Source organism: Heteronotia binoei, chromosome 18, assembly GCF_032191835.1.
Source record: "Heteronotia binoei isolate CCM8104 ecotype False Entrance Well chromosome 18, APGP_CSIRO_Hbin_v1, whole genome shotgun sequence".
NCBI classification, from domain to species: domain Eukaryota; kingdom Metazoa; phylum Chordata; class Lepidosauria; order Squamata; family Gekkonidae; genus Heteronotia; species Heteronotia binoei.
The window spans coordinates 25,566,148-25,584,371 of NC_083240.1; the positions used below are offsets into that span (position 1 = coordinate 25,566,148).

Below are 18,224 nucleotides of genomic sequence, written 5' to 3' on the forward strand. Positions count from 1 at the left end.
GAGCAAACATTCTACATCATGAGCTACTGGCATTAAAGTTGTGCGCTGGGGCCATTTTTTTTTCTGAGCAAAGTCAAAAATGTGTGAGCTGGAGGGTTAACAAACTGAGCTAGCTCACGCTACTTCAGCTTAGAGAGAACACTGGTCAGAACTGTACTATGTAATGCAGATATTCCTTGAAACCCATTATGTTAAAAACTGCTAGAGATAGCAGGGTTTTGGTCCCTATTATAACATAACCCCTCATATAACCTTATTTGGGAGTTTTTAGGTAAGCCATGTTCACCCAGTCTACGGAGGAGCAGCCATCTTGGTCTGTTGCCATAGCAACGGACAGTTATAATAGCTTAAAGACAAGCCAGAATTCTAGTGTAAGCTGCTGTAGGAAAGTTTGTTAGGATATAAATGTGTTCATTTTTAAGGCACTGCTGGTGTCCTGTCTGGTTCAACTAGGGCAGTGTATGTTTCAACACTCAGTATAATACAAACAATGGAACTCAGTGGCCCTAGCATTCAGGCTGAATCACCTATTAATGCATGACTGGCTGAAGTCCCTGTGGAAACTTTCAGCATAAGTGTTCAGTGTAGTCACCTCACACTTCCAGAAACTGATAATGTGTGAAAAAATCGAGCAATATAAGATGCAGCAGTCAGAAGGTTAGACTAGGATCTGGGAGCCCCCAGTTCGAATTCCTGCTCTGCCATGGAAGTGGGTGACCTTGAACCAGTCACACACTTAGTCCTAATCTACCCACACAGGGTTCTTGTGACGATTTTTAAAAAAAGACAAAAAGATGTAAGCAGGTTTGGGTCCCCATCTGGGAGAAGACCAAGTATAAATGACAAACATGTGCAGACAAAATGTTGGTTGGGCCCTATGAAGTTGAGGGACCTCCCACAGCCTCCAATCTCATTCCAACCTGCATTCAGCCCTATGTAAAAGTCCTCCCCCCTTGCACATTCCCTTTTGTTTCCTTTTCAGAAACTGACCCGAGACTTTTAACCTAAATACAATTTATAGGTGAGAGAATGAAATGGTAGTCACGGATCAAACTGAGTCATTTAGCTAGGCTGAGTTGGTTTTCTGTGACAATTTCTGGCAGTCTGGCGGTTGCTAGACAAAAATATGCAAGTTTCATTGACGGTCCTACGTCATGAATGTACATTTCTTGGAATCCTCAATCTTGAAATGTGGAATCAGAGTCCATTTAAGCTCCTCACTGACTCTGCTGGGCTTGGTGTGTTCTCCCTCTTGCAGCTTCAGCTTAAAGCAAACGTTCCATAGGCCATGTCTTCTGTGGAACCTCCTATAGCAAACTATTCAAGAACCGAGAAGAGTCTGCAGCTCTGTCCAAACATAAAATCTCGTTAAGTGCACTTGAAGGCCTGAGGCGGAGTGAAACAGACACTGTTGTGCTTGGATGCGAGAAGCCCAGATTCATTTGCAAGTTTCCAGTACCTCTCCTTGAGAAGAAAGGCAGCAGATTTGGGTTGCCGTTGACGGGTAAAAATCCCTTTCTTGTTCCCCACAATGCGTGATATTGCTGTAGATGTGAAAGGCAGTTAAAAAGCAATCAGTGATGATCCAGATACTTTAGCAGTGGCTAGTTTTGCAAGAGCCACAGAATTTCAAGTTAGCAAATTCCAGTGGCCTGCCACATTTGTCCGCTGTAGCCAAATCAAACAAAAGTCTCTCAGTCTAAGATGCTGTGAGATTCATTGTGGCAATAGCCTATGAAAGCTCATGCCATAATAAATGTATTGGATTTGAAAATACTACAGGACTCCTGTTCGGTTTTATGGGTTTTTGAACTGCAGAATGTGTCATCCTGTTAAAGTTTTTACTTGCATTTGCCAGGGTGGGCTTCAAAGTATTTGAGGCGGGGGGAAATGCCTGGTGAAATCTCCATACAAAGGAAGATTCCTGATTTTAACACTCCCCCTGATTAACTCACCAGCAGACTGAATTGTACAAACCCAAGATAACAATGTACATTTCCATAAATATGAACCAATCAAAAATGTATCTTTATGCCGTAAACTGGCTTGGGAGACCAAGTGTTCAGAGTGCATTTCACGTATTTAAGGAATGTAAAAACTTTAACGTTTCCCATTCTTGCATTTCAGGTTTATGAAATAATTTCCTCAGTATTAAAGAAACAGCAGACATGAGACACTAACGTCTCTTGATTCTGGCTACTATAAATGCAGCTGTTACAAAAATACTGCATGCCATTGCATGTCATCCAACAAACACTCAATTATGCTTACATGTTGACTACAAACAGTCATAATTCAAAGTGGTATTTAACTGTCAAGTGACAAAAGACAGCCAATATTCAAGGAATGCTTATAGAATACTGAAAATACGCAAAGAATATCCAATGGTTAACTTTCACAGGAAAAAATCCTGACAGATTTTAAAAGCCAAGTGTGTTTTGTTTTCCCCACAAGGCAAAAAGGGTATAATTCAGCCAAAGTTAAGCACTTATAATTGCTGTAGCTCTCAGGGAGAAAAGGTGAGTATACATTTTTTCTCAGATCAATGATATTTTAAAATGGCTCACTCACAACAGATAGTACTGTAAAAGGTTACCAAGTAAGGTGGCAATAATCACCCAACACAACCATACCTTGTTCGGTCATAAAATCTGCAAAATTCCAGATGAGCTCCCCAATAACATATTCCTTCCTCTTTTGGTCAAAGACCGTATGATATTCCTTCAGTACGGCTGCTTGGTATTCCTCCGTAAACATAAGGGGAGGGTCCTGAAGGCATTAGGAAACAGAGGAAAGGCTGAAGATGGCAAATGGTACTCTTCGATGAAACTGGCTCTTGTGTAAAGGCCTACTGAATGATTGGTGCACAAGAACCACATGCATGAAATCAAAGTGAATTCCAGTTGAGCTCTTGTTTTAATGTGGCATGCTAGTGTTCTGTTCAAAGGGGATGAACAGTGCCATCTTTGTGTAATCAGTGACCTACACATTTGGCAGAACACTTTGGGAAGTTTTGCCTCAGATTCAAAGAGGTAATTCCCCTCCCACCTCAGAATGTTTTTGCTCCACATTTAGCAGCAGAAGCAGAGGAACCTCTGTGTGTGTTTTCCCCACACTAAACATAATCTAAAACAGGCAGTTCTCCCTCTACACATGCAACTCACGCTGTGGATGCCAGCAACAACGTCGGCTCCGTATTCACTCTGGATGATGGGCTTCTGGTGAGTTTTGTGCCAGTTCTCAAACTGTGAATTGAGCTGTAGCTGAATGACTTCCAGGTGCCCGGGGTCGTGGTACCAGGAGAAGTAGCTGTTCACACAGATAACATCCACGTAAGGTGCCTATGGAAAAACTTCAGCTTAGGTCAAGTGAGGAGAATGGGGTCTTTGTCACACTCCTTACTCCTTCCATCAAAGTAGGCATGCAATTAGCCTTTCCAGGAAGGGGCTTTGGCCGGGATGCGCAATTAAACAAGTCCAATTAATAATAATAATAGCCTATCTAGTCCAACCCCTTATTCAGTGCAGGAAATCCAAACTGGAAGGGTCCTCACTTGGCTAGCCAGCTTTTGCTTGAAGGCCTCCAATGAGGGAGAGACCATCAATTGGTTCTACTGTTGAATTGCTCTTAATAATAGTGTGCCATTAGGTCGCAACTGACTTATAGTGACCCCAGGGCTGTAAGCAGGGCTTTTTTTGTAGCAGGAACTCCTTTGCATATTAGGCCACACCCCTCTTACGCAGCCAGTCCTCCAAGAGCTTACAGGCCTCTTATTACAGGGGCTACTGTAAGTTCTTGGAGGATTGGCTACCTCAGAGTTGTGTGACCTGATATGCAAAGGAGTTCCTGCTGCAAAAATCCCCCCTGGCTATAAGGTTTTCAAGGCAAGAGATGACCAGAAGCGGTTTGCCATTGCCTTCCTCTGCATAGCAACCCCAGTCTTGGTGGTCTCCCATCCAATGTTCCCTCTAATTTCCCCCCCGACTGAGCTGAGCAGAATATAACTGCTGTCACTTTAAAATGGGTAGAGAGAGACCCTGCATGGCTCCAGACTGCCACAGAGTAGGGCTTCCTGTGTTAATGAGCAGCCGCTTGCACACGTATCAGAGGGAACACTACTTCCATCCAAGTACTAACTAGGACTGACCCCGCTTAGCTTTCAAAGACTGCTAAGAGAGCTCTAGGCGGAGCTATTTGGCTTCTTGAATCTGTTGTTACCTGTTGGAAGTTTCTCCTAATATTAAACTGAAATGTCCCCTTTGGTAACATAACCTTATGACATCTACTCTTGCCCTCTGCAGCAGCAGAGAATGGCACTGTTAATTCATGTGACTTGGTTGTGCTGCTTCTTGTAATGTGGCCTAACTGCTGAGATTCTGTCACTGAAGGAGATACGGTGCTTACCCCTTGATCACGAGCATAATTGGCATTTGAGATGAACGTTACAGGCCGCGTGGAGTCCAAGGCTTTGGTATGAGCAATTACTGTCCTGGGTGCCAAGAGGGAAAAACAGAAATGTATTCATTCAGGGTTATACCATCTGACCAGGCTATTTTCCCCTCCTACCCAGGCTCCTTTCCTCTGAGGCTATCTAGCGGCTTGTCTCCTGGGGACGAGAAGGAGGATTGGTGTCTTTTACCAAAGGAGGTAGATTAACAGCTAGGAAGCATAACTTAGTCAGTTGGTGACTCCTTAAGAGTGTCATCCACAGCCAGGATCCCATGGGCAAACACAGTCATACACCAAAACTTGCCACAACTGTAGTCAGAAGAACCAGTAGATGTGCTAGGAGGCCAGCCACAGCTGTTGGGAGCACAGAGCTGCGCATAGAGCCGAAAGAGTGCTAGCTCTGGCCATCAGCTGTAGCCTTCCCTAGGAAAGGCATGATCCAAGCCATTGGTCTATTGACTGACCGCTTTGCTGAATAGGCTACTGCCTTTCTTCCAAAGCAGTGTCTGTCTCTGGTCTTAGTCCTCCTGGTTCTCCCAATACACTCGGCCCTTTTACATGGTGATCTTAGCCTGTGGGTCTGCTCATGTGACTTCTTCACATGACTACTTTCCCCATGACTGGTTTATTTAACTAGTTGAAACATCCATAGGTTGAGAAGCATGGGAGGGACTGAATCCATGGGGGGCTCACCCCCCACCCCCGTTGTATTGTAATGAGAGAACGCTGGCTCCCTCTGTTCTCTACCTTTTAAGATAGTACAACAGGAGCACGAGAGTCCAGGAAAGGATTAAGAGAAAAGCTGAAAGAGGAGATGGGGGACAGATCATGATTGTCAGGAGGAAAGAAAAGAACAGGAGGATATAACTTTGGAACATAAAAAGAAAATGTGTAAATGAACAGGGAATTGATGCAGGTGAGAAATCAAAACAGGAGAGACACTGCCCAGAGTGCAGGATGAATGTGTAAAAAGGATTTTGTCCAAGCCAATTCTTGCTTCTTGGTGTTCTAACACAGGAGAATCCTCTGCTTATCAGTCTGATCATTTTAGATGTTGGACTGTAGGAGGAACATCCCTTTAGGTAATGTATATTTCAAGTGTGATGCTGTGGCCTGCTGTTAAGAGACCCCTGCTGAGCCTCTGAGCCAAGACACCAGACTTCCACCCCAAACCCATCCCTAACAACATAACTCCACCGTCACCTATCACCTGCAATTCAGAACTATTCAGCTAATGGACCAAAAGCATTTTCCCCAGATTCTTATCCTCTGTGGTCCCTTACAGGACAAGAAAACTACCATCTTATTTTATTCACATGAACAGAAACCTTGTTTTGTAGAGAGCAAGTTGACTCCGCCTTACAAATCTCAAAGCGTGGCAGCTACTCACTTAAAGTAATAAGCCGCCGGGGCCAGCTCTGAGGCTGGTTCGTTGGCCACAGACCACATGACGACCGAGGGCCGGTTCTTGTCGCGGCGGATGAGCTCCTCCATCACTGTGAGGTGATGCTGTAGAGATTTGTTTCCAAAGTTGGCACTGAAAGGAATGGCAAAGGGTTAGGCTTCAAACCAATGCGTTGAATTCATCATTCCTCCTCTTTGAAGCTCCCCGAGGGCAACTCTTTTCTCCATCTGCTGTGATTATTTAAAGCACCGTTTTGCTGATGGCTAATTAAGCAAAGGTTTCAGGATGGCTTGTTTTGACGTCTCCTCCTTTCCTGTGCCCTACTTCTCTCTTAAAAGACCTCCCCATAATCACTTTAATCCACAGCATCTCAGCCCTGCCTTTCCACATGAGACCCCTGAAACCCAGTGAATTTAAAGCATAGAGAGAATTTAAAATTTAAAACGTAGTGATGGCAGATCTCCACATAAGAGAACTTGCACATGTTCAGCAGAGGAGCAGGAATATCTGTTGTCAGATGTATGGGTAGTCAAGTTTCCCCCATTGTGATTCCATCTAACAACGGCCTGCCAGTTTTCCTCTCAGACCAGAGTAGAAGAGGTCAAACAGTGGAGATCTTTCTGCCTGCACTGTGACAGATGATTACTCCTTAAGGCCTCTTTCCCATCACATCTCATAATGCACTGGAATATTTTAAAGGAACCTTGGAGTGCCTAATCCCTCACCCTATGTGCTATGGCTGCCAACCTCCACGTAGCAGCTGGAGATCTCCTGCTATTACAGTTGATCTCCAGACAACCAAGATCAGTTCCCCTAGAGAAAATGGCTGCTTTGGAGGAGGGACATTGTGGCATCCCTGCTGAGATCTCTCCCCTCCCCAAACCCCATCCCCCCAAACCTCCATGCCCAAAATTGCTTGGCGACCTTACCTGTCTCTCATGCCCACTCCTGGACACTCATCGATCACCACAATGCCGTAGGCATCGCAGAGCTCCATGATCTCCTCTGCATAGGGGTAGTGGCTCGTGCGAAAAGCATTGGCTCCCAGCCAGCGCAAAAGGTTGAAGTCCTTCACTATCAGAGGCCAGTCCAGTCCTTTGCCACGGATCTGTGCGAGAAAGAACCCGGTGAGCCCCTCTAGGAATTAATGAGAGCCTCATTTCCACATCTCAGTTTCTGCTGGCCACTGTGGTTCTTTCCGCAACCCTAATGAATGTTTAGGCACAGATTCATCTCAGAGCCAGGGCGGTGTAGTGGCTAGAGTATCAGATCAGAATCTGGGTGACCTGGGTTCTAATCCCCACTTTTGCCTTCAAGATGGCTTGGGGGCGACTCTGGGCCAATCTGTTTCTCGGTGTGTTCTATCTTACAGGATTGTGGTGAGAGATAAGCCAATGCAAGAAGAACAATGTGTGCTGCTCGCTGACATCCTTGGAGGAAGGATAGGATAAAAATATACTAGAAAAATGGATTTAAACATTTTAGAAAAATCACCAAAGAGCTTATTCTTGCTGAACAGGGAAACTTGTGTCCCTATTCCAATAGCATGTGAGGCCTTTACAAGGGTGGTTGGTCTTTATGGATAGGTCCCTTTTCAACACCATTTGTTCCTTCTTGCCTGTTATCTATGTGGACATGGACCACATGTCTTCTTACTGTTGTACAGCTCCCAGCTCATGGCCAGTGTTGAGCCCACTGGCTTAGTAGGAAAGATATCTCAGCCCAACTCACGTCAGCATCTTCGTGTTTGTTGACCCCGTTGAAGTAGAAAGGCTTCCCGTTGATGAGGAACTGGGTGCTGGTGACCCGCACAGTACGGAAACCAACTGGCTGTGTGTACTTGTCTTCCAAGACCTCCCCATTCACCATGGCAGACAGTGTGACCTGTATTCCAAAGATGCTCCATTTTACTTTCTCTTTCCAAGCACATGGCCCCCGCCCCATCATTGACCACCAGCCCCCACTTCTCCTTTGTACAAACTGACATGATCAGAGCCACCTGATGTACCCCAAGAAGAAGCTAAATGGGTGCACCAAGTGTGCTTGTAATTCATGAATTTAGCACATTTATATGCTGCCTCTTTAGAGATTTGTTTCCAAAGTTGAGATGAAATCCAAGGAATCGACAACACATGCCACATGTACATATGTTTGCTGCATTTACGTAGGATTTTCTGCTGCTTTGGCTAGGAGCTACCCATGATCAGAAAGCTCCATTTTTGACTTCTGGAAATCTAATTCAGCCACACTTCTGGTTCTGGTGCTTTCACTGGGCAAGCATTGGTTCCACAATTGCAACTTTATTTGAGCACTAGAAACTTGGGGTTTTATTTACTGAGAAACTCAAAACATTAGCAAAGACAGAACCATTATGATATATTGGTTAAAGTTATGGACTGAGATTCAAATTCAAATCCCTGCCCTACCATGAAGCTCATTGTGTGACTTCTCTAACATCTGTCTTGTCCACATGGCAAATTCCCAACCATAAGAACTAAGGCAGTACTGAACTTTAACTACTGCAGTTTCAAAAAATACAGGTGTCTCCCATTTAAACATCATTTAGGATAAGAATGAAATGTAGGGAAAGGGGAACTGTGTGAACTGTGTTTTCACCTCTCCTTTGCACTCTTTCTCAGCCTGAACACTTTTACAGACTTGTGTATTCTTTTGATTTATTTATTAAACTTCCTTATTTTTTTGGAACGCTTTAAACCTAATCTCTGGAAATATACCTGTTCGGTCTTACTGTCTGAAGTTGCAGGAATGGGAAGAAGCAGGAGGTAAGCTTGCCATCTTTGGAGCACTGTATCCCAGAACTGCAACACTGCAATAGGTTCCTCCCATGCTAGCTTGAAAGAGCTTAGTGGGTGGGCACAGCAACTAGGCAGAGTCTCTAAGTGGCAGCTCCATTTAGCAGGAGATGCTCTCAGAGTTGCTGATGGCAGCAGCGATGTCTAGTTTGGTTTTGATGAACCAAAAGGGAGTAAGGAAAAGAGGCCGTGAAGCCAAACAGAGATTCGGACAGTCAAAGGGCTTTCCAAAATGCCAGGGACTGTTTAGTATGCATCTTTACATGTGGCATTCAAACAGATTCTGCAAGTGGGGGTAACCTATTCTCAGGCTTTCCTTGGGGACAATTTTATGCTAACTCGACATCTGGCAGGCCTACTCTCCTGTCTCCAGTTTCCACTGAGATATTCAGATCTGAGGACTTTTGAAACAAAGGAGGGGTTGTTTGTATTATGTGAGCACTCCCCTGCCCCCCATGATTGATATTGGATTTATATCCCACCCTATACTCTGAATCTCAGAGCGGTCACAATCTCCTTTTACCTCCCCCCACCCCGCCCCATGACACAGCTGGGGCTAAGAGAGCTCATACAGCAGCTGCCCTTTCAAGGACAACTTCTGTAAGAGCTATGGCTGACCCAAGGCCATTCCAGCAGCTGCAAGTGGAAGAGTGGGGAATCAAATGTGATTCTCTCAGATAAGAGACTCTGCAATTAACCACTACGCTAAACTGGCTCTCAGTATGTTACCTCTAAGTAGTAAAGATATCCAGGTTGCTCGTTCATCAAGTAGGGCCACCAAAGGATGGGATCAAGCACTTTCAGTTCACCAGCTGACCCATTGGCAGTAGCTACCACGCCACCGTCTCTATTTCGCAAAGTCAGAGTCAGGGAGTACTGAGGGCTCCCCTGTACTGAGATCAAATACTGTAGCCAACCTGGTCCAAAGGAAAGAAGGTTAGTGCAGTTTAGTGGCTTCAAGGAAAGCCTGGGGTTGAACGTCACCTTGGCCACTGCAGTAGTGATAGGCAAGTCAGACTCTGGCCAGCCTCCATCTGCAAAGTGATAGCATTGTCCTACTTTACAGGGTTGTTGTCATGATGGAAAAAGAAACCCACAGAAATTACTTTGGAGAGCTTCTTGAGTGCTTGCAAATGTTTCTAATATCTCTGAACCGTCTAATAGCAACCTGGGCTACAGGACTAAACCTGGGACCTTCTGCTTAGAAAGGACACACTCTGCAATTGATGTGGCCTCATCCCAAAAGCACACAGATACACAAAGCGGTCTGGTGCAGAGTCAGACATTGGTCCTTTTAACTCAGACCAATTTCGCACTACACCTTTAATCCAGGTTTAACTCTGTCCCCCAACTGACATTCTACACTAGAACCAGAGAAACCAACTCTCTGACTCTATGATTCCATGATTCAAAGTGTAGAATGTTAGTTTGAAGACAGCGCTAAAAACCATGATTAAAGGTTCAGTGTGAAATTGGTCTCCGTCTCCGTTCAGACGGGCAGCAGCTCTCTGAGGCGTCAGGCAGAGAAAGGTCTTGCTTCCACCAAGCCCTCAGACCCATGAACTGGAGATGCTGCCTAGGACCTTCTGCACGCAAAAACGCAGGCAGTCTATGATTCCCATACATACAAAACTATAAAACCCTAGTAAACCATTGGCTCTGGACTCATCTCTTCTCACTGGTAGCAGCTCTCCGGGGAATCAGACAGAGAAAATTCTTTCCCCCAAACACTTGGAAGCTTCAACCGGGGATTTCATATTTTCAAAATTACACAATCAGGAAGCAGGATACAAATCATAAAACCTACAATATCCCGGGTGGTCCTCTCCTTACAGAACTCCATAACAGATTAAGGACCACATATGCAACGAAAGAATTACAAAGGCTCACAAACATCTTAATTTCTTTACAGGAAAGATGGTCAAATGTTTAAAATCACCGAGGTAGAGAAAAGAATGTACATTTCTTTTTCTATTACCAATTTGTGAAAACGCACAACCTACCGACATTTTCTGCTATGTCTGTGGTCACTGTGATGTCATCTATGTAGGCCAAGGGGGTCGTATACAGGAGGACAGGGCGATGAATTCCGGCGTAGTTAAAGAAATCGAACTTTGTGTTTTGAACAAAGTAGCCTTTGGGATACCTGTATCAAGGCAGGAGAAAGGAACAGGCATGGTGGATGAATTTCCAGCTAAGAATGAGTATCGATAGTATTTATTTTTCATTTATACACCCCACCCTTTTCCCCTCTGAGGACCCAAAGTGACTTTGGTTGTTCTCTTCTCCATTTTATCCTCACAACAAGGATTTAAAGCTGCAAATAGCCAGTTCATATCTTTTAAAAATATTATACACGAAAAAAAGGATTAAGGTTATTTGAGACGTCAACGGACCACAACCGAGGCCTGGAAATCAAAACTGCAAGGTAACCTTTAGAAGGCCTGACTTGGATGGCCCAGGCTAGCCTGATTACGGAGAATAAGCAGGACTGGCCCTGGTTAATGCTTGGATGGGAGACTACCAAGGAAATCCAGAGTTGCAAACCACCTCTGAATGTCTCTTGCCGTGAAAACCCTACGGGGCTGCTGTAAGTCAGCGGCAACTTTAAATGCACAACCTTCAGAACAACATCCTTCATTCCATCTAGGGAGGACATTCTGGAACCTCAACTAAAGGACTGCATGATCTCTTTCTCTCCCCACCCACCCACCCGCTTAATAGACTTCTTGCAGGGCTGTAAACTCACATGGACTCATCGTTAAAATATTGAATAGTCCCCGGAGGCAGTGTGTGGGGCGTCAGGGTGTTGTTGATGGCCACAGTGATGCGGCACAATTCCATGGGCTGGAGGAAGCTGCCGATTTCCACTTCGAAGGGGAGGTGGCCGCCCTCGTGTTCGGTCACCTGTACCCCATTGACCCACTGCAAGGGGACAAATCAGAGTCTGGAAAGGAACACAAGAGAGGTATCTACAAGCCACCTTCCTCCCAATGTAAGACACTCAGAGACTTGAACAGAAAGCTCCAGAAACAAGACCGGGATCCTTCATTGTTTGCATCCTCATGATAGTTTGCTGAAGGAGGGAATTGCTGGCCCTGTTCTCTTTTGCTTTTGCTCCAACACAGATTGGGTGTTCATGGTTAAGAACACCAGACTAGGACCTGGGTTCAAAACCTGTCTAAGCTGCCCTGATCCCCTTGTGGGAAGAGCAGAATATGAATGTGACTGGTAGATACACAATGCTTTTGAAGGGCATCAGTTCACCTGTGCAACTGTGCATCAAATGCTTTAAAAAATAGTATTCAAATAAGCAATTGTTTTGACGTTCACATGTGCAGCTGCCCATCAAATTAATGCACGTCTGAACTGAACCTAAGGCATTAGCTTAAAAATCACTTTCATAAATATATTAGCTGTGAGATATGATTGGATCTTTACCTGTAAAATGTTACCATTCTGGAATCTAGGGAGCCAGATTCTCTGGGGAGAATCAAGGACCAGATGGCAAGGATCAGCTTGTCAAGACATCTGCCAAGGACTAGCAGGTTGGAAGAGTGCCCTCCACCAGCCAGAGATGCTTGGCCTGTCCTTGTCATATAAACATACCGGGAACCCAAGGGGCATGTAGTCCAACCCTCTGCACAATGCAGGAAATTCACAGCTCCCTCTCCCTCAGTGCTCTCCACTCTATGCCAAGAGGAAGGTAAAAAACCCCTCCAGGATTCCTGGGCCAATCTAGCCTGGAAGAAAATTCTTTCCTGACCCTAAAGTGTTCACCAGGAGGAGATCATCATTGGGTCTTCTGGGGCAATCACCCATTTTGTGCTGAGAGATGGGCCTATAGTGAGCTCCTTTGAGCCATGCCAGCACCAGTGGGGGTTCAAAGAACACGGAAGGCCAGGCTCCACTCTCCCTTCTAGGATGGTATGTGTGGACTCCCCTCCCTCCAGAAACCGAAGCTGGCCTTGTGCAGGTATGCAGATTTTGGTGGGTTGAAATGTTTCCCATGGACTCACGACGATAGCGTAGTAGTGAGCGCTGCCAATCCGAAGCACCACTCGTGTCCCAGCCTCCTTCTGGAGCCAGCGGGCAGGCGGGAGCACCTCCTTCTCGTACCAAGCCCAGCCGATGTACTTCCGCAGATTGGGATCCTGAGTGATCTCGTTGAAGCTGGCAGGGACCGGCATGTCAATCACTGGCCCAGACTGAAACAAAAAGTCATATGTTAGGGCACAGCTGCTCCACTGTTCTGGCCAAGTTTGCGCTTATCTGCAGGTTTGCATTTATCCAACTTCTTTAAAGCAAATTTGCACTTATCTACTTCTCCAAAGCAAGATCACATAGGATTGCCAACTTTTTTCTGGCTGTGCTCCTGTGTCTTTAGTGGCAGGCTGACACAGGCTCATAGAAGGGCGCTCTGTATTCATGAGGCCAAGTAGTCATTCTAGGGCACACATGGCAAGTATCAGGCAACATGCCTTTGCCACATCACTACAAAAAGGAAGTTTGACTTTGCAGACTAATGACATTTCTTAACACTGACTGGAGCCCGCCCAGAGCTTCAGATGTCAGTGGTATAGAGGTATAGACTTGATGGTATTCTAATACGCTGCCATTTATATATATATATATATGTATGTATGTAACTACATTACCATACAGTTTTTGGAAATAATATCCCCTCTTGCAAATTGTTTCCCCTGACTTCTTTTTCTGCATCTTGACTCACAGGCATATGAAGGTGTTTCTTTCTGGCCAAAGAAGCAAAATTTCCCCAGCTTTCCACTTATACACTTCCGTTTCTTTTCCACAGAACCCCTGAATGGCTTAACTTCCTCTTTCCAGCACAGCTGCCAGAAACAGCAGTTTGCCCTCTGCAGCCCTGGCTTGTCTAGAAGGAATTTAACAAAAGCCAAGATCACAAGGTTCCCTTTCAACAGGAAGTGATATTGGCCAACAACAAGAAATGGGAGAACTGTGGTGTTCCTGTTGTGGCCTTGTGCAGGTATGCAGATTTTGGTGGGTTGAAATGTATGCCAGGCAGAGTATACTTTTGAATATCAGATGCTGAAGGTGAACAAGGAAGGGTTATTCCCTTCATGCCCTTTTTGTGAACTTCCCAGGTGAGCCTTTTCATCTCCCCCAGCAGGGCTCTTCCAAAGTTCTTAAGAAGAATGTGGCTGAGAAAACTGTAAATGCAAGATTTAAATTCTGGGAGGAGGGGCAGCCCATTATGCCACCTCTTGTCATTTTTAAGCCTCGCCCCTGACAATGGGCTGGTCTCCTTTTTGTGGGACCAAAGGTTTTTTACCTAGGCTGATCCCCAGAACCTGTTTTAATGCCAAAGCTCAGCAATGAAACATAAAACAGAAAGCAGCGCAGTACTCAGACTCAAGTTTAAATTCCCTCTTCTCCACTATCATGAAGCTCACAGTGAGCTCTTGGGCTAGTTACGCTCTTGCAGCCTAACCTACCTACCGAAGTTGTCCTCAGGATAAAATGGAGAGAACCGTAAGTGCTGCTGTTAGCTCCTTGGAAGGAGCAGTGGATAAAAATGTAATGGATAAATAATCACAAATGAGGCTTGGTCTGGCAACGGCCCAGTGATTGGACCCAAAGATCTAATGGTGTCTATTAGATAGGGTAACTAAATTTATTTATTTTATATAATATAAATAAAATAAATAATTAAATGAAACCTCCATGTACAGAGACAGGATACCTCTACATTGAATCTGAACTCTGTGCTCATCTCTGGGACGCAAGAGGCAGTAAGAAAGAAGAAAGCGCGCTGGTGCAGCTGGAGACTGCAGTTCCTTCCAAAGCAGGCCAATCTGCCACAAAGCAGCTCCTATTTCTGCCAGCCCAGCAACCTGGCATTTCTGCCACTCCTGCATACTCACCTGCCTCAGAGGCTGCCGGTACCACTGCTGCACAAACCCCGCATTCCTTTGCTCCGACCAGTCGACTCGGAAGCTCCAGAGGCCACTGAGGTCCTTCAGCTCCCTCGAGGGCGATTCCCGGGGAAAGAGCATCCCTCTTTCCAGGGCAAGAGCCAGGCGCCATCCCAGCACCAGGCACAGAGCACCCGCTAACAAAGCCATGCTTTTTGGCAGGACTGCTCAGCCAGCGCTCAGAGCGCCGGGAGGAGATCAGCTGATCCTTAGCCCAGCTGACTCTCAAGAGCCAATCATAGGCTTACCGAAGCAATTCTCCCCGCCCCTTTCCTCTCCCGCCCCTTCTCCCGGGTTTTCAGAATGCAGCTGTAGCCGTATTGCTTAAGGGCAAGCTGAGACTTTGAACGGATTGGCAGTCTGCTTAAGTTGCATTTCATAGATCTACCAGCGTTAGCTGCGCGCACTCTGGACTTTTCACGGGTGCAACCAAAATTCCAAATTCATGGAGTGTGAAAGGTGTGGAACAAGCTCTCCAGGGAGGCGTGTGTCCCAAGCCCCCTCACTTTTTAAAAAGACAGTTGAAGACTGTTTTATTTTTACCTACACTCAGGGGGACTTTTATTTATGCTTACATTCAGGTGGTGGAGCTCATCCAGGGATTGTTATGCTGCTCAGCTGCACCTACTACTATTCAATGGACAAGGTGGGAAGGAGGAGGTGGAACTCTCAGAAAGGTTCAGGAGCTGTGCTCCTGTGAGCTCCCACTGAATCCGAGGCCTGCCTTCATTTATACCATTGGTCTGATTCAGCAGGGCTCTTCTCATGTTCTTATGGTATTCTTTTGGTGATATCAAATACACTGTCAAATCTATATGTTTAAACATTCATCCTAGAGGCAGCATTTCCCATGGCTTCATCCCATAGCTGTCAGTCATGTGTAGAGAGATCAGGATCATCTGGATACAGTCAATTGTGTGGCCAGAGTTGCAATCATTTGTTGTTGTTTTATTCTGGTCACTCCAAGGGCTTTCCCAGTTATTGGACCTCATATTAACGTTCCTGTTTTTTCTCCTCCTTGTGGATGAAATTTGGCTATGAATGTTGTAACTTTTCCAAATAAGTTTAAGATGCTATTGAATCTCAATAGGAAATATGTTGTCGCTAATTTTTTGGAAATATGTATTTATGCACTTCTTTATGTATGATATGATAAGATGTAGATGACTGGGGAAGGCAATGGCAAGCCACCCCATAAAAAGTCTGCCGTGAAAACGTTGTGAAAGCAACGTCACCCCAGAGTTGGAAACGACTGGTGCTTGCACAGGGGACCTTTCCTTTTTCCTTGATTTTTCCTAGTTAGCTTCTCAGTATTGCTGTGAAAGCAACGTCACTCCAGAGTCGAAAACGACGTGTTTACGCAGGGGACTACCTTTACCTTTTTATTGCTATGTTTATCATTTGATAACTATGAGCATGTATTTTTGCATGCATCTGTCAAGGCAAAGTCACCATTTTTATATGTATGTCCAGCCTGTGACCACTCCCTTTCCCACCCAGCCGTATCTTCTCAGATACAAAATTTGTGAACAGCATGTCCAAACCTATTTTATCCTGCAACCTACAGATTATACCTCTGCAGAATGGCAAAGACATTCTGCACATGCTCAGAGGCCTTTTATTTCAGATGCTCGTTATGTCCTCTGTGTGTCAAATCCACTGCAGAGAGGTACAGGCAGGGTGCTTTACAGCTGTTATCTAATGGCCTTATGTGGATGCATTTATCTAAGGATGTGGCTAGCCTGATCTTGTCAGATCTCAGAAGCTAAGCAGGGTCAGCCCTGGTTAGCGCTTGGGTTGGAGACCACCAAGGAAGTCCAGGGTTGTTATGCAGAGATAGGTAATATCAAACTACCTCTGTTCCTCTCTCACCTTGAAAACGCTACAAGGTTGAGTTGCCAGTGCTTCTTCACACCACCGCTTGTGTAACACCCAACAATTGACACCTAATATTGTGCTGAGCAAAGTTTCTTAGCAGAACACATTTCTCTCCAGCCTTTCCTCCAAGAAGTTCTAGGTGATGTTTGTGCACAGTTCTGCCATCTTATCTGCACAATAGCTCTGCGGGGTAGGCTATGCTGCAAAAAAGTGACTGGCTCAAGGCTCTAGGTTACCAAGGGAACATCAAGGTTGCATGTGGAATGAGCCTAGATCTTTGCCATTCTAATCTGAGAGTACAACACTCTGACTGTGGCTCCCATAGTTCTACCACTCCAGCCATCTTAAAATCCAGGGCTGCCAAAGTGGGGCCTGGAGAGCTTCTAGAATTACAGTTGCTCTCCAGAGATTAGTTCCCCCTGTAGGAAATGGCTACTTTGCAGGGTGGACTCTAGGGCATCATGACCCACTAAGATTCCTTGAATCCTGCCCTCCCCATCTCCAGGAATTTCCCAACCCTGAGCTGGCAACCCTATTAAGAACCTCTTTTCCCTAGATAGCTCCAACCATCCTGCCTTGCTTAGAGTGCTTGAGACTGAAGCCAGGACTTCTCCCCCTCAGTTTTCTGTAAAGCATCATCCACTTGATGCACTATATGATAGATTCAGTAGACCTGAAGGAACACATTCACAAAAGTAGTCAAACCTCTTGTGTGAATTCCTGCCCTGGTCTTCCCTAAGGGGATATCCTAAATAAATAGAAGTTGTTCTTTTTGCAGCATACTGCCCTAATTGACAACCTTTAGTTTGCAGGGCATCCTTACGCTAGCAAATGAGGTTCAGCGTCTCCCTGGATTGCTCCTTCATCATTGGAGTTTCAGAGTAAGGATAGTTCTGCCTGGATTGTTCCCTTGACCCTCTGGAACACTGTGGCTATGTTTACGATGCAGGATTAGGCAACACTTGCAACTTTCTGGCTTCCAATTGCCTCTTCTACTTCCCCAGCCTTTCCTTCTTAAGCACAGCCTCCCTGCTTTCCACTGTAGTTCCCTTCCCTGAATTCTGCCTGGAGAAAGCTCTGATCCTACTTCCTGCTCTTTATCCATCCTCCTTAATCTGCTCCTCCTTTCCCCCTCTGGGGAACACAGGAGTATCTGAAGAAGTGAGCAATGACTCACGAAAGCTCATCCCCCTGCCACTAATTTTGTTAGTCTTTAAGGTGCTATTGGACTCTCTTTTCTACTGCGGCAGACTAGCATGGCTAGTCTTAAAACACAAGAGGGCTTTTTAATTCTAAGAATAATCCATGAGATGGTGCTTTTAGCATCACCAGCATGGGCTCCACTAGATTTTGCTTATTTTCCGAGTGTCTTTGCGATTCTGCATACAATTAGGATTTGCTTCCCCAAAATCTTTTTTGTCTGATTCTGCATTTATCTAAGGATTCTATTTGTGTTGCCTTTGAATTTTAATCCACCTACTTTTCCTTGCTGTGTTTTACACGGTCAATAAAAATTAAACCTTGTTCCATTCAAGTGGTTGGGCATTGTCCCCCTCCATAATTTCACTGGAAATATTGTTCTAGGACTACACTTGTGATTCTGTATATTAAATTCAAGCCAAATTTCTCAGGGATGCTATAAGAAGCCCAGGACTAGGTTCCTGACTTCAGGATTTGAGGGATGCATGTGTAAAGGACACTCCTGTGTAGTTCCCTTCTGCA

At 45.2% G+C, this 18,224-nt stretch overlaps 1 protein-coding gene across 1 annotated transcript; it reads right to left on the reverse strand.

The window, feature by feature from the left end:
* Positions 1-997: 997 nt before the first annotated feature.
* Positions 998-14,805, reverse strand: GUSB (glucuronidase beta). The gene is made up of 12 exons (XM_060259318.1): positions 14,574-14,805; positions 12,687-12,875; positions 11,417-11,592; positions 10,671-10,813; positions 9,397-9,584; positions 7,586-7,738; positions 6,784-6,962; positions 5,840-5,986; positions 4,405-4,489; positions 3,165-3,341; positions 2,634-2,769; positions 998-1,544 (listed from the first exon to the last, which is right to left on the reverse strand). Exons 1-12 carry the CDS (start codon positions 14,772-14,774, stop codon positions 1,369-1,371), a joined length of 1,950 nt encoding a protein of 649 aa, XP_060115301.1. The 5' UTR covers positions 14,775-14,805; the 3' UTR covers positions 998-1,368.
* Positions 14,806-18,224: the final 3,419 nt, after the last annotated feature.